Source organism: Lacerta agilis, chromosome 14 (assembly GCF_009819535.1).
Source record: "Lacerta agilis isolate rLacAgi1 chromosome 14, rLacAgi1.pri, whole genome shotgun sequence".
NCBI lineage: Eukaryota > Metazoa > Chordata > Lepidosauria > Squamata > Lacertidae > Lacerta > Lacerta agilis.
Window position 1 is genome coordinate 12,563,200 of NC_046325.1, and position 15,309 is coordinate 12,578,508.

The 15,309-nt window shown below is 43.9% G+C and overlaps 1 protein-coding gene across 1 annotated transcript; it reads left to right on the forward strand.

Annotated features, from left to right (window-relative positions):
• The first annotated feature begins 4,971 nt into the window (after positions 1-4,971).
• Positions 4,972-5,415, forward strand: LOC117057481 (angiogenin-like). Its single transcript, XM_033168330.1, has one exon. The coding sequence runs from the start codon at positions 4,972-4,974 to the stop codon at positions 5,413-5,415; it is 444 nt and encodes a 147-aa protein (XP_033024221.1).
• Positions 5,416-15,309: the final 9,894 nt, after the last annotated feature.

The window sequence follows — 15,309 nt, forward strand, 5'->3', positions numbered from 1 at the left end:
ATGGTGCCCCAGTAACTGGTCCCGAGTTGAGCTCATCTCCTGTTACAATCACCATCTGTTTAAAATATGATTTCAGCTACCACACTTTTGACTTTTCATGTGAGAACGGATACCAAATTGAATTAAGATATTGAATGCCATTATTGCACAAGCAGACTTCTCCTTAGGCAACAAACATCCATTACTATCCGCTCCAACACTCAGCTGCCCCTTATACTTACCCCTGTCTGCACTGCATCCCTCTCAAGAAACCTCTCAAGATAGTCCCACAATCTTCCAGGGCAGGTCTGAGCAAAAGCAAAAGGATTGCAAGAAGGAGGAGTTGAAGAAGCCCTTTTACATAAGCAAATATCTATTTTACCTGCTCACAAGTCACCATTGGATTGCCACCAGGATTCCTTCCCTCTTGAGGGCAAAAAGGCCACTCTGATCACTTTGGGCCTCCACTTTGTCCCACCGCTCATCTCCTACCTCGCTTTGCATGATATAAGTGTGATCTCGTTCCTTTTCCCGTGATTCTTGATGCTGTGGGATCAAGCAGTTATTTGCAGTGTCCCTGGTTGCTTATTAAAACCCGGCTTCCTTTCTAACTTTCCACCTTGTGACTCAGATTAGCAGACATGGAATATATATTTCTTATATACAGCTTTGTTCTTTCCTGCCTTTTTTCTTTGTATCGCTCTATTTTGTTTAAAATTGAAATTATCTCAATAAAATATTAATATTTAAAATCATTGAAACTGTCTGTGGCTTTCTGGTCCACCTCCATTTGTTTTTCTCGCAGCACTGCCACTTCTGTGCTTTTCTCACATCACCAAAATAATGTTTCCAAATTCCTCCCCAGTACCAGAATTTTAGATTTCAAGTTGTATTGGCTACCTGACAAAAAAACCCAACTTTCAGCTCCTACAGAAGTCTCTGGTCCTCCTACTCCCTATTTGTCAGGGATGTGGCTGAATCGAATGCCTCGGAAGAGTCTGACACTGGAGATGAAGAAATGCCAGTACAGAGGGAGCCAGAGTCTGACTCTGGAGAGGAGGGACTGCAGCCACAGACAGAGCAGGAGTGAGTTAGTTCAGCCCCCCTTCATCAAGAGTTCCCAGACTCAGATAGAGCAGCAGACTCAGAAAGCTCGCAGGCAGAGGGAGGGGAGGAGATCGATGACATTGAGGGGGTTGCTATGCAACCAGGAGGGAGGCAGCTTTTAGAGGGCTCTTCGTTTGATAGCGGGGGGTGGGGAAGTTCACCCACCTTCTCCCTAAACCAGAAGAGTAGAAAGGGTTAAAATGCAACGGATATACAAAAGAGGAAGGACAGGACTTTGGCACCCTTCGTGCTCCAAAAGGGGCGGGGACTCAGAGTGACCAACTCGTAGCTAAGAGCGGCAGTCTCGGAGACACTCTCTGGATGTTAATTGTAAATAAACATGTCATAAAAGTGCCAGAGTCTCATTAATTCTTGTCGGGGCTTGCTTGCTTGCCTGCCTGAGATCATTACACTACAGTGGTACCTCGGGTTACATATGCTTCAGGTTACATACACTTCAGGTTAAGAACTCCGCTAACCCAGAAATAACGCTTCAGGTTAAGAACTTTGCTCCAGGATAAGAACAGAAATCGTGCTCTGGCGGCGCAGCAGCAGCGGGAGGTCCCATTAGCTAAAGTGGTGCTTCAGGTTAAGAACATTTTCAGGTTAAGAACGGACCTCCAGAACGAATTAAGTACTTAACCAGAGGTACCACTGTACTTGATGAAAGGTGTCTCCCAAGATGACAAAACACTAACTTTTTAAAGAGATTTTTTTTTGTTTGTTTACCTACAGCCCATACTTAAAAAGAAGGCAACTTGTAAAACTTAGGCAAAGCAGTTTGTGGAACTGGAGCCAAAGACAGTAGAAACAACTACTTCTAGTTTTGTCCCATTTCCCATGCACTCACTCCCCCGCCCTGAATTCTACAAGGTCAACGCTGAATCTGAGAAGGAAGTTGACAACCAGGGACACCCCCTGGGCTGGCTGTTGCGTAAGGAAGGAGGCAGGTGATGGCTGACTGGGATCAGGCTGAGTTTGTTGGGGCAGTGCTCCTTTGATCCTAAAGGACCAGCCTCCACTGGTTTCTACTAGCACTGCCAGGGACTAATCTGATTGGTGTCCTGAGAATTCCATTTGGACCTTGGGAAAAAGTCAAATAGAATGGGGTCCTGCAAGCTGGCCGTGTGCCATTGGCCAGAGGCTTAGGATAAATGGTCAGGCAAAGCATTGACAGGGTTTCATCTGGAGCTGCAGGCAGACAGAGAGGAGCAAGAGAGAAGACTGGAGGCTAAATAAAAGAAATAGTAAGTTATTGGGTTTGAATGTTGTTGCATAAGAGTGTAACAGTTATTGAAAGTTCACAGCAACATGGATGTATTTCAGTTTATGAGAGGTGGGAGTAAAAATCTACACAGAATTAAAACTGGAAACTTTAAGCACATTATACTTAAATGAATCTTGGGTAGGACTGCCATATCCAGAAACAAAAGTTGTTGGCATTTTTTTTACAAAATAAGTTTTTGACCTGTTTTTAACGAAATTCACCTAAATTAACATTTCTGACATGGGTTGTCATGTGTCCTGATTTTCCCGGATATTTCAGCAAATTTCACCCAGACATTGGCCAAATCCCAGCTGTGTCTGGGAAATTCCAGACGTATGGTGACCCTAATCTTGGATAAAGGAAAATGTCAGAGAACATTACATGCTTGCAGGGCTTTTTTCAGCCAGAACTCCCTGGAACTCAGTCCTGGCACCTCTCATGAGGGCACCATTGCCATTTAAAGAGAAGAAGAGGAGGGGTTCTTGATGAGTTCTGGAACCTCTTTTTCTAGGAAAAAATAGCACTGCATGCTTGGGAAGCATAAGTGGAATGTAAAACATGTTGTTGGGTGCTAAGACCCCCATTATTGTCCATCTGATGGACAATAAACACATAGACATGAGTGTTTTGGTTTATGGGTTCAAATAGGCCACAACTTTATTGGTTACAGATGTGAACGGTTTGGCTTAGGCGTTGGGTGAAGCCAGGCTATATCTTTACTCCTGCCCATCTGCTGGGAGTCCATCTAAGGGTAAACCACCATTAGGTGGAGGCCTATGACTTACATCAAATAGGGACATCCTAAGGGGTCCCCGTAGGGGTTGTGACAGAATCCACAACCCCGGGTCCCTTTAACAAGATACCCTTACTGAGGAAGGGCAGGCGGAGGCTACAACCTCCCCTCCATACAAACAGAGGTTAACCGCCACTCGAGCCCAAAGGGCTTGCCGCCAACACCCTCACACCTGCAACCAATCCCTGATGCACTCTGAAGTGTTATTCAACCGGATTTCATTGCCGACATCGGAAAGGTGTACTCCGTCATAGCGAGACAAGGCTTCCTTGCCGAAGGTGATGGCAGGTGATTGCTTTCTTTCTGGCTCTATTAATGGCCAGAAAGGAAAGCGTAGACCATTGTTTAAGCTGCCCACTGGGAAAGGTGAGCTGACTTATTATAAGGGGAATACTTTTTTTTAAAGAGGGGTGAACATACAGCATTAAACCACTAGATGGGGGAAGCTGTTGTGTGTACGAATTGCAACATGAAAAGGTGACTCCGATTTAGGTCTCATTAAATGCTACTAGGAAAGGAGAAATTAGTTAAACTGCATGTTTCAAAGTTCTGTTTATTGAAAAGGCCATGTGAAAAAATTATTGCAGGCAAATTTAGTGACAGTTTGCATGCCTACATGTTAGAGTGAATATTCCTTCTCCCCACAATCACCAGCCCCCATAGATTTAACTTCCATGGACAGTGAGGGGGGAGCAAACAATCCTGAATTGGCAACTTCAGAAAATACCAACTCCCAAAAAAGGCATTACCTCACCCCCACAAATCTCAACACATACATTTTTTTCTTCTAAAATGTGAATGAAATACTAAGCACGGGACTTTGCATATCATGAGGACTGTCCCTTGTAAATGTAGATAGATGTACATTTTCTCTGTCTCTGGCCAAAGGAAGATAGAATCAAGAGGCCCTCTTTTTGTCACCCTACTTCAAACCTGCTATACCTGTATCCCCTCTATGGTTTAGAGTCAGAGCTGGAGCTCAGATTCATTCATTCAGTCCCTTGCTCAGGTCTCATTTCAGCCATAAACATACCTGGCCTATACAAATATCCTATCTCTTCACTGCATCTCCCTGACCCTCAGCAATAGCATAATGCCAGAGGCATGGTGGGTAATTAATACAGTAGCCAACATCAGTAAGGTGGATGATGTTAATTATTTCATCGCCTGCACTTGAATTTTGTCCTGTTGTGAAAAACATAATAATACACAAAATTCTACCCACTTGTGAAGGGTGTGTGCACAAATGGAGTGGTGATGCTCTATAAAATCCCTTGTGTGGATACTGTCTTCCTTAGACTGTTGTTGCATGACAGTGGTCATGTACTGAGAAATGCTGACTCACCACGTTGTCATTTATCAAGTACTGACTGGCAAGTGTCAATATTCACATGGATATGTGATCGTGACTAGACAACATCCACCACAACATCTGCAGGTGAGAATTCGAAAGGATATACAGTTGTACGTTGAAAGTCGAACGGAATCCATTCCAGAAGTCCGTTTGACTTCCAAAATGTTCAGAAACCAAAGCACGGCTTCTGATGGGGTGCAGGAAGCTCCTGTAGCCGATTGGAAGCCCCGTTGGACGTTCAGGTTCCAAAGAAGGTTCGCAAACCGGAGCAGTCGCTTCTGGGTTTGTGGCATTTGGGAGCCAAAACTCCCAAGTTACAGGTCGTTTGGGATCCAAGGTATGAATGTACAGTATTCGTTTGAACTCCAAGCTGTTTCACAAAGCACCCTCTGGTGGCAAACGGAAAGAAAGCATTTACGCATCCACTTTACTTCCCCCCCAGGTATCTCTTTCAGGCGGTGGTCTCCCACGATGACGCCTTTCAAGGGATCTGGCCTTGTGATCCTCACCTTTCTGGTGTCTGTTCTGGCACTGGGAGCCTATTGTGCACCCACCTATGAGAAATTCCTAACCCAGCACTACAACCATCCCAAGAGCAGTGTCGGCAAGAAGTATTGTGACGTCATGATGAAAAGACGCGGGCTGGACAAACCAGCATGCAAGGAGGTGAACACCTTCATCCACGACACCAAGAATAACATCAAAGCTGTGTGCACTGCATCTGGAGGGAAGGATTACGGGAAGGGACTCAGGATCAGTCTCCGCCCCTTCACTCTCACCACCTGTAAGCACAGAGGCGGCTCAACTCGCCCACCTTGCAGATATTCCGATAACAAATCGTCCAGATACATCGTCATTGCCTGTAATGAGCATGGAGAGCCTGTGCACTTTGATGAAAGTCTCCTTGTAACATAGGATTTTCAAGGCCCAGATAAAAAATGTTTAGCACTCTAATAATTACGGTATGTTCACCTTCACTGAAAATGTTTGATTTCTTTTGAAGTTTCCAGCTCTGAAACTGAATCAAAAAGAAATGTTTAAAAGAGTCTTTGCTTATTGTTAATTACCCTGTTGATTTCCCGCAAATGTATCTGTCCCATGTCTGAGCCCTGAAAGCTCAAGGGTACGGGCATGTGTGTGTTTCTAGTGCATGTGAAAAGAAAAATGGTTTGCTTTAATCACCCGTATCCATACCTGTATCTTTTTTTAAAATTTAGTCTTTTTATTTTGATATTGCATATACATATCTGTACATACATCAAATATACAAAGAAAGAAAAAAGAAAAAGAAAAAAGCCTCAAAAACTGATTATGGTTGTAAACCAAGGTACCACTGTATTTTTATTCTGGGGCACATTCACTGCATGTGGAAAAAGTTCTCTTTTTGATTACACTTCTAGAATTTATTACTGATTTTTAAATTTTATTTTAGCCAATTTTGCTGGGTTCATATACCACCGGTACATCATCTTTGGAAATTTTCTTTAATCGTATAGCAAGCCATGAATCTAATACCATGTTTCCAGAGGTTTTCCCATTTTTCTAGCTCTATATTGTATCCAAAATCCTGCGCCAACTTTACCATACCTGTATCAGACAGCAACATGGTGGAACATTGTACACACAAACACACACACACCTCCAAAGGGGAGGTTGGAAGCTTTGGAGGTGTGAACCCTCTGTTTCATAAAACAGTGTGAAACGCTGAGCAGGAAACAGGTTATGAAATTGCTTTGAGATCAGGATGCTTACCCCTGTGCACAAGCCATAAGTGAATGTATTCCCTGTATGCTTATCTGAGAGTCAGGGACTGTGCTGAGGACAGATGCACTGAGGAGAAATGGTGCTCCTGATCCAGATCCTGAATCTTCCCAGGAGCAGGAGGACAGTATATATTTGGAACAGTGGTTTGCAGAGGGACATAGTTCAGAAGGCAGAAGCTGGGAAATACTGGATTGGAACAGCTAGGAGAAGAAGCACTGGGAGAGAGAGAGTTACCGGTAACAGATTCACCATCTTTGGAAAGCATTCATCCTCTCAGCCCAAGGTCAAGAAGAGCAGATAAGGTGGCAGCACAGAAAGCACAGTGGTTACGAGCTCAGGTTGCAAGACACGGTAGTGGCGTGGGTGATTAGGGAGGAAGTGGGTGGAACCCTTAATTGGGAGCACCACCATTCCTAGGAAATGGATCATTTGTCCTCTCACTGTGATCATGGGTAATCAACATACTCATGTTTGAAGGATTGGAAATCCCAGGAGGCTTCAGTCCCCAGGAGAGCAAAACCAAGAACAGCCATAAAGGAGAGGGCCCATTGGCAGCCATGGCTCTCTGTGGCTCTTGGTGGTTGTTCTGTGCAGAAAAAGCAGGAAACGATGTAAAGCTCAACAGAGCATTATCTTGCTTTCCCTTTCCCCATCAGATTTATTATATAACCCACTTCCTAGGAAATCTTTCCTATATTATATAACCCACTTCCTAGGAAATATCAAGAAAAAATCTGAAATTTTATTTATCAGTTTTTTGACCATTTTTTGAAGTCACTGTAAGCAGATATAAAATTGAACCCAAGCTTTAGAGTCACATAGATACAACATTATATAGGGTCATCAGACACACAAGGAAGTCAATTATTCACAATAATGTCATTGGACAGGATGAATCTCCTGGGAGGTTGTCCTTGTTGCGGCAGGAGTCGTGCAAGTCTTGCATAACTTTGATCGCACGCTCACAGCACTGGTTGCTTCGGGCAATGTTGATTGGAGATTTATCTGTTTTCCAGTTGGTTTCCAAGCATTTGAGACCTCTTGGGTAGTCATTCAGAACTGCAGATAGTTCATCAAAATCTTCAGCGCGGAACAATTGACTGCTGAACCAATGGTCAGCCCATGAGTAGGAAATGAATGAACAAATTTTACGCAGCCTGTTCTGGGTTTCAGTCATCAGAATAAACGCAAGAAGGGCTAGAATGGCACGAGAGTTCCAGTGTGCATTGCTGATGTTTGGGATCTGTTGAAACTTCACGAAGGGGATCTCATTCCTGTCAGTGGAATGATGGAAGACACGTGTGAGGTGGTATAGAAACTTCATGTCGTCTCTCCAGCCGCCTCTCCAAACTCCTTAATCTGAGTTTGACCGTTGCTAAAGGCTGCTTTCAATTTAACATAATTGCTCATCAAATCCTGCACAAAGAAGTACTCGATGTTTGGTGATTTAGTCGACCCATGGAGCTCATCGTCCACGACAACGCAAAGAACGCGATCCAGCACACGGTGCCGGCAACTGATGAACTTGGGTTTGGGGTGACCTTTCTCTTCGAACGTTTGCTGCAGCACACAAGTTTGTTTATCACGTCTTAATATTTATAAATTTATCATTGCTATTTGCCAAGCAAGCTGATGGTTGGTTGCTGTGGTTAGGCTCCTGTGGATTTGTCAAGCAAGCTAACGATTTTCATTTTGCGGCTCAGGTTCTGTAACATCCGATTTGTTCACCAGAAACCGCCTAATACTTACTTCTGCTTCTTGCTGGGTAGCTGTCCACGTGTCTTGTCAGTACTTTTGCTATAGTTTTAACCAGTCCTTTTTTTTCTTTAAAAAAAAATGTTTAGGGGTACTCTCATTTTCCTACTCATATTGAAATACTGCCCCTCAATGAGGCCAAACTTCAATTCACAAAAAGTTTAGGGGTATGCATATGTGATGGGTCTGGAAGCCTTCCACAAGAAATTCCTCTGCTCACTCAGAGATATATTTACAGTCTTTTATTATATACATGTATACAAGTTACGGAATATCGGTTCATCCGTCTGACTCGTCGGTCGCAGATCCAGGAAGTGGAGACCTGCGACTCCGCCTCCAGCATAGGAGTCTGGGAATTCCCAGCCTCCTCATCTGGTTCCTGCGCTTTAACCCCCTCCTGGGCAGACAGGGCCGGTGCTAGGGTTTTTTGCGCCCTAGGCAAGATCACTTTCTGGCGTCCCCCTGGCCAATCCCTAGCACCGACCCTGCAGAGAAGCCCGATTTCAGGCTGCTCCACCCTCTCTGTCACTCTGCCGCTGGCGGAGTGGCACCGGGTGGTGGGGGGGCGGGGGGCAGACTGGCCAGCGCCCCCTCCATTTTGGCACCCTAGGCAACTGCCTAGTTCGCCTAAATGGACCCGCCGGCCCTGTGGGCAGAGGGGACCAGCAATCCCTCTCCATCTGTTCCTGAACTGGTAGAGCGTTGCTGATGCTCTCTGCTAGCATCTGAGACCATCTTCGCCTCCTGACTGTTTTCAGCTTGCTCCCCCTCTCCTTCTCTTGTCCTGTCTAAGTCCTCCTGCTCACTCAGCTCTCCCCCCCCCCTCGGCTCCAAGGCCTGTTCTGGCAGCGCCGTGACAGCATACCCCCGCGTACCCCCAGAAAAGAAGCACTGGTTTTAATTCAGTTACATTTCCACTATGCACAAGCAGCTATAACCAATATGGCTCCTGTCGCAATCCTGAGCTGTGGTATTTTGTAATGCTGTACTATAATCTTTCCCATTCTTTGGTGTTGTTTTTCGTGGTTTATAGTCACAATTGTACGGTATATTCCACAATCATATGGTTGGTACAAGTTCTCTAGTTTCTGGATGTAATAGTACTCAACTGTCAGGCTAGAGCACGCCGGTGAACTCTAGCAGCTCTCTGATTTGGACGCCAGCCGAGATCTGCAAGGGAAGACTGATAAGAGAGCTGCAGAAGGAAGCGAAGGAGGGGACGCGCAGCTCAGAGAGACAGAAGAAGACACACCGGAATATAGTTCTTCAGAGGCTGATAACCCACCCCTCAGCCTGCAGGAGCATCGAAAGGGTGGGTTACAAGAGAGGGCGGAGTTGATGTTACTTAAGCAACGTCAGAGGGTGGGGTCCTCACATGGTGTTAAAGGAAGGAGGAACAACAACGCTGTAGAGCCAGGTGAATCATCATCCAATGTAGCCAGCAGTCATGAGAGCAGGGAGCTCCAGACCTGAGGCTGGTTTGCTTTCCTTTTCCGTTAATAAACTTCAACCTTTCACCGGGTGAACGCGTACATGTCCGGCTGTTGCTTACATCAACTATTTCTTTCTATCAATGTAGAGAGAGCAAGAAATAAAAATTAACAATTAATTAGACTGGTTTGAACGGATTTTGAAAGATCCATCACTTCCCACGTCGAACATTTTTTGCTGCCATTTACTGAGAGCTGTTTCAATTATCTTTCCCCACTTTTCTACTTGAATTCTATTAAACAGAAGAAAGAAACTCAAAGTCTTGGAGGTCTGGGCACCTGTAGCAATTATTAGTGATTTTTTTTCTTTCTATGGGGGAGGGACAGAATAAAATACTGAAAATGGAAAGATAGGTTTCTTCATCATGAAAAAAGAAGAAAACTGGAGAATGCACATTTTGTTTCACAGGCCCTGTTATATAAATGCTAGGAATCTGTTTTTTGTTTTTTTAAGGAGAAAAAGAATGAAAACTGGTAATCTGGGGATTATTGCTAACTTGAGGCACAGAATTTTCCGTCCTCCCCACTTGGAAAGTATTTTTGAGGGAAAATTGTATTAATGAATTTGAAAAATGCCACTATTTCAGATATATCTGAAGAAGTGGACTCTAAGCAGTGAACTCTTATCCTATGATACAGATGTTTTCTAACTGTGGTCCATTGGTTTGTCTGTGAATTCCACTGAATTATGTACAATCCAAATTGTAATGCAATAAAATACAATATAAGAAACAAAAGAAGCACTGAAATACAATTAAAAACAACAAAGCACTTGTTGCCATGTGTTGCAAATACTACAACAGACAGAAAAAACATCATTAAGTGGTCTGACCATATCCTCGGCAATTTTCAAGTAGCCATGGGAGAAATTTAGGAACGACCGCTATATTAAATTTGTGAAAACATCAGGTGCGACATGACCCCTTTGGCTTTTGCTGCTATACATAAAATTATGCTACACATAAAAAGAGGTGATATGAAAGTGAGAAGAGGCAAAGGGGGGATTAAATGAGAACAATTCAAAATAATAAGCTCCTTTTGCTTTATTTCAAGGCAAGGTGATAGAGCTATGTTTGGTTTTTAATATAATAATTCCAGTTGCGTAGCTTCCAGACTAAGCTGGACTTTAGGTTCCCTGGGATCAGCTTCAAGTGATCAGAAAGTGAAGTCAGCACTGGTCAACTAACTTCCTACGTTTCCATGGCAGAAATTTCCAGCCTTGCTTAGCTGGCTTTGCATTTTCCTTTTTAGCGCAGCTTACAACATTAGGAAGGAAGAATTGATATTTTGACGTCATAGTCAGGTGACGGACACTTGTTAAAATGGCATACTGAGGGTGGGGAAACCAAGGACCTGCCCCCACCAGCTGAACCCAGTTCCCCATCCTTGGCCTATGCCAGAGGTCGGCAACCTAAGTCCCATGGGCCTGAAGTGGCCCATGAGGGTCACTTAACCGGACCATAAGCCATCCCCGAACCAAGCCACCTGCTCAGCGAGTCCCTGCTCACTGCACTACCCTGGCACAGCACATCGTGGGGACTCTCTTCCGTGGCTCTGGAAATCACTTCTGCGCGTACCCAGACACCAAAATTGCTTCTGCGCAGGCGTGATTTTCGGCATCTGGGCATGTGCAGAAGCAATTTCCGGCGCCGCGGACATGCGCAGACACGATTTCCAGCGTTGTGCTGTGCTGGTCCAGCCCACAGAGGATCTCCGTGGGAGTGATCCAGCCCATGCCCAGTAAGCCTTGCCGACCCCTAGCTTATGCCATCAGTGAAGTCTTCCACAGATTAATAGAAAAGGTCTCGGGCCTCATTTCTGCCTCAAATTCAGAGGATTGGTGTCCCCATTTCCTGAAGGTTGCCATTGAGCCATGGGCGTACCCGGGGGGGGGGAAGGGGGGGCAATTGCCCCCCCAAGCAAAAAAATTTAAATGGTTATCGGCAGCCTAAAAGGAAACGAAAGCTCTCCTCCTGAAAAAAAGCTCAACGGCTGGTCTTTCTCCCCCTCCCAAAATCTCAATAACAATTGAGCTCTTGCGAGAGCCGAAGAGCAGCTAGTCACTCTGTGTGTGTGTGTGTGTGTTGCGCCGGCTGTTTCCCCCTCCCTCATGCCAACAAAGAGCTGGCGTGCCTATCAGATGTCGTGCTGGCAAGTTTCTGAATTTGCCGGAAATCATCGTTGCAAGGGAGCTTGGGAAACTGAGTTCCCTTGCATGGTGAGTAGTTCCTTTGCAAGGGCTGAGGATCCTGGGAAACTGAGCTTTTCAGCCATTTGGGACTTTCTGTTTTGGGGGGGGGGAGTTTTTCTGTTTTTTGAAGCTGTTTTTGTTTGCTGTTTACATAACGTGGTCAGTAATCAAATAATTCAGGATTTTGTGTGCTCTTGCTTTCCAGTGCTACTGCTTAGAAAATTAATTAAAAGGAATAAATATTTTTTTTAAATAATCATTGTGCATTTTATGTTATCAAAGAGGGTAATTGAGCCATTGGTGCTTCAGCTTGTCCCAGGTTCCTTTTGTGGGGCAGGTTCCAGCCTCCATTGGGGGTGGCATTGTTTTGAAGCAAGGTTTGATTTCTAGGTGGTTTGCCTGTGCAGTTGCCGGGGAATACAGCTTTTGTTTTAAGTTCAGTTCTGAGGTTTGCTACTGCATTTGCTTTTAGCTTTTTGGTTTACTTTGGAGGTAGTGTGGTGTGGGTACAGTTGTTTGGGCGCCATATGTGAAATCGAAGGCCTATCACGCATCAACTGGCTCCTCAGATCTGTGTAAAGTAGTTAGCTGAGTTGGTTTTCCTAGTCTGGGTGTTTTGTACCTCAAAGGTTGTCACACTTTACAAAGCAGGCAGTCTTCTGTCTTGCTGAGTTAGTTTTTAAATCAATTATTTCAGAAGGTCTAGTCCCTAAAAAAAGCTCAACAACTAAAAATGAAACGAACCCCTAAAAAACGGGGCATTCCTCATCCCCCAAAAAGGTCAACAACTTTGAGCTGATCCCCAAAAAACAGGGGTAGATCACTGCCAGATTTTAATTCTGAAAGTAGATCACAGTCTCTTGGGAGTTGGCCACCCCTGGTATAAGACATGTAACTAGAATTAAAAAAAATATCAAGCAAATAGTTGTAATAACTACCGTAATAAAGCACTACTATAATTATATATAATTTCCCTAAAATTTTGGTTTCATTCGCCTTTCCGTGCTGAAATGTCACAACCTGAACGACCATGGCTTCCCCCCCCCCCCAGTTTTGATCCTGGGTACGCCCCTGCATTGAGCCATCCTTGTTTGGCAGCAAGTTCCTCTTCCACTTGGTTGCCTTGTGGGCACTCAGTTGCATTTTCAGGTTTTTGTGTTGTTGTTGTTGTTTTATAAGAATTTATTAATTTTCCAAAAAAAATACAAGAAAAATAAACATACAAAATACAAATACAATACAAAACACTACAACAATACACTACAAAACCACAATACAAAAACAAAATCTAACAAACAAACAATTATTTAGCTATACTTATCTTATTTATAACCTTATTTTGGGACTTCCTCACATCCTCTCTTCTGTGTTCATTTCAAATATACTGTAGTAACTTTATAACATTTTTAAATTCCTCTTCTTCAAATATTCTCAATCCTTAACTATCATCATATATCTATAATCTTATTCCTAACAAAATAAACATAACACAATTCTCACTTCTTACATCCTATTTTTACCTAACATTTTATTGCTATCGCCTAAAATGTCCTCTGATTCCAATTTCAAACATCTAACTTTTCACGTCGTTTCATATATTCTTTAAATTTCTTCCAATCTTCTTGTACCTTCTCCTCCCTCTGGTCTCGGAGTTTCGCAGTCAGTTCTGCGAGTTCCATATACTCGATCAACTTCATCTGCCATTCTTCGACTGTTGGTAGCTCTTCAGTTTTCCATCTTTTAGCAATTAAAATCCTAGCAGCTGTTGTGGCATACATAAAAAATATTCTATCTTTGTTGGGAATTTCATGGTTGGTCATGCCCAGCAGAAAGGCCTCTGGTTTCTTAGTAAATGTGTTTTTTAACACTTTTTAAAACTCATTATAAATCTTCTCCCAGAAGTCCTTTACCTTTGGGCACGTCCACCACATATGATAAAAGGTGCCTTCTACTTGTTTACATTTCCAGCATTCATTACTCAAACCATGATACATCTTAGCTAACTTTACTGGAGTTAAATACCATCTATAAATCATTTTCATGACATTTTCCCTCAATACATTGCATGCAGTAAACTTAGTACCTTCCCTCCACAATCTCTCCCAATCCTCAAACATTATATTATGTCCAACATCTTTCGCCCAGTCAATCATAACTGATTTAACCATTTCATCTTTCATATGCCACTCTAGCAACAAATTATACATTCTGGAAAGATTCTTAGAGTTCGGTTCTATTAGTTCCATTTCCGTTGCTGTTGTTTTTGAAGTATTAATTGAGTTGTATCTTAGGACTTTGCCCTTTTTGAGTGTGGATTTCTGCCCCTCATTACAAACGAACACTGACCCTGACACATGAGTAGAATTCATTGAGCAATTCAGTCTTTACAAATATGAATATAAATGGCAATGAAGAAATTACAGGGGGCAGGGAAGGATAGGTCAGGGTTTGGGATGCAGACAGGCCAAAGAATCTTGCATGGCAGCAAAAAGAGGAGGCATTTAACAGAGCAGAGAAAGAGTGGAGGTTGGGAAACTGAATGCACCACTACTTTTGGATGCCAGTGAACAGGTCCAACCTCCTTCCAAGTAGACATTGTTTTCTTACTAGCACTCGGCAGTGACTAAGAAGGGGTTCCTAATGATTACAGCTGCAACCCAGGCCCTTTCCCAGAAACATTATGAAGGCTTTTCAGCAGCTTTGGCTTTTGAAAACACATTTCGGCATATCTGAGCTGCTTTGCAAAATTGCATTTAATTGTCCATTCATGACTGGCATGATCTGATATTGAGGAAGAGGAAGAGGAAGTTGACAGCTAGGTGCATGCTCTGGGCTAGCTGGAGGAAGTGGCTAGGATCACGCTGTTCCATTCATCCTAAAGGACCAGCCTTCAATGGTTTGTGCTTGCACAAGCAGGGACCAATTCAATAGGTGTTCTGAGGATCACTAAAGGATTCCTATTGGACCTTGGCTGAGGTCCAATAGAAGACTGTCTTGCAACCTGGCCGTGTTCTATTGGCCAGAAGCTGTGTCCACTAGAGAATAAAAGGTTGACAAAGGTTGACAGGGTATCACCTGGAGCTGAGCAAAACAGAAGAGAGGCTAAGAGAGAAGACAGGAGGCTAAAGAGAAGAAATAGTAAGTTATTGGGTCGTGGTTGATGCCTAAGAGTGTAACAATTATTGAAAGGACAGAACAATGGTGGATTTATGACCAGGTCATTACCGAGGAGGCAAGTTTAGTCGTTGTTTGAAGACTATCCTTGCCTCCAGGTCTGGTCTTGACTGCAAGGATACTGGATTCAACAAGGGAGACCCACATGATCTTAAAGTGCTGCTGTGCAATGCCAGGTCAATGATTCACAAGACGGCTGCCATCCACGACTTGATTGTGGATGGAGGACTTGACCTGCCATGTGTCAGGGCCGGTGCGTCCATTTAGGCGAACTAGGCAATCGCCTAAGGCGCCAAAATGGAGGGGGCGCTGGCCAGGCTTGGGCGGGGGTGCGGGACAGGCTAGCAGCAGCTTCTCCGCTGTAGCGGAGAGGTGCTGTTTGCCCCCTACACCACCACCCCGGCTCCCGCTAAAGCAGGCTTTGGCGGGGGTTGG

What these genes read in the sequence shown, in the direction of transcription:
- LOC117057481 (XM_033168330.1), top strand. Translation starts at nt 4,972, where the DNA reads ATGACGCCTTTCAAGGGATCTGGCCTTGTGATCCTCACCTTTCTGGTG.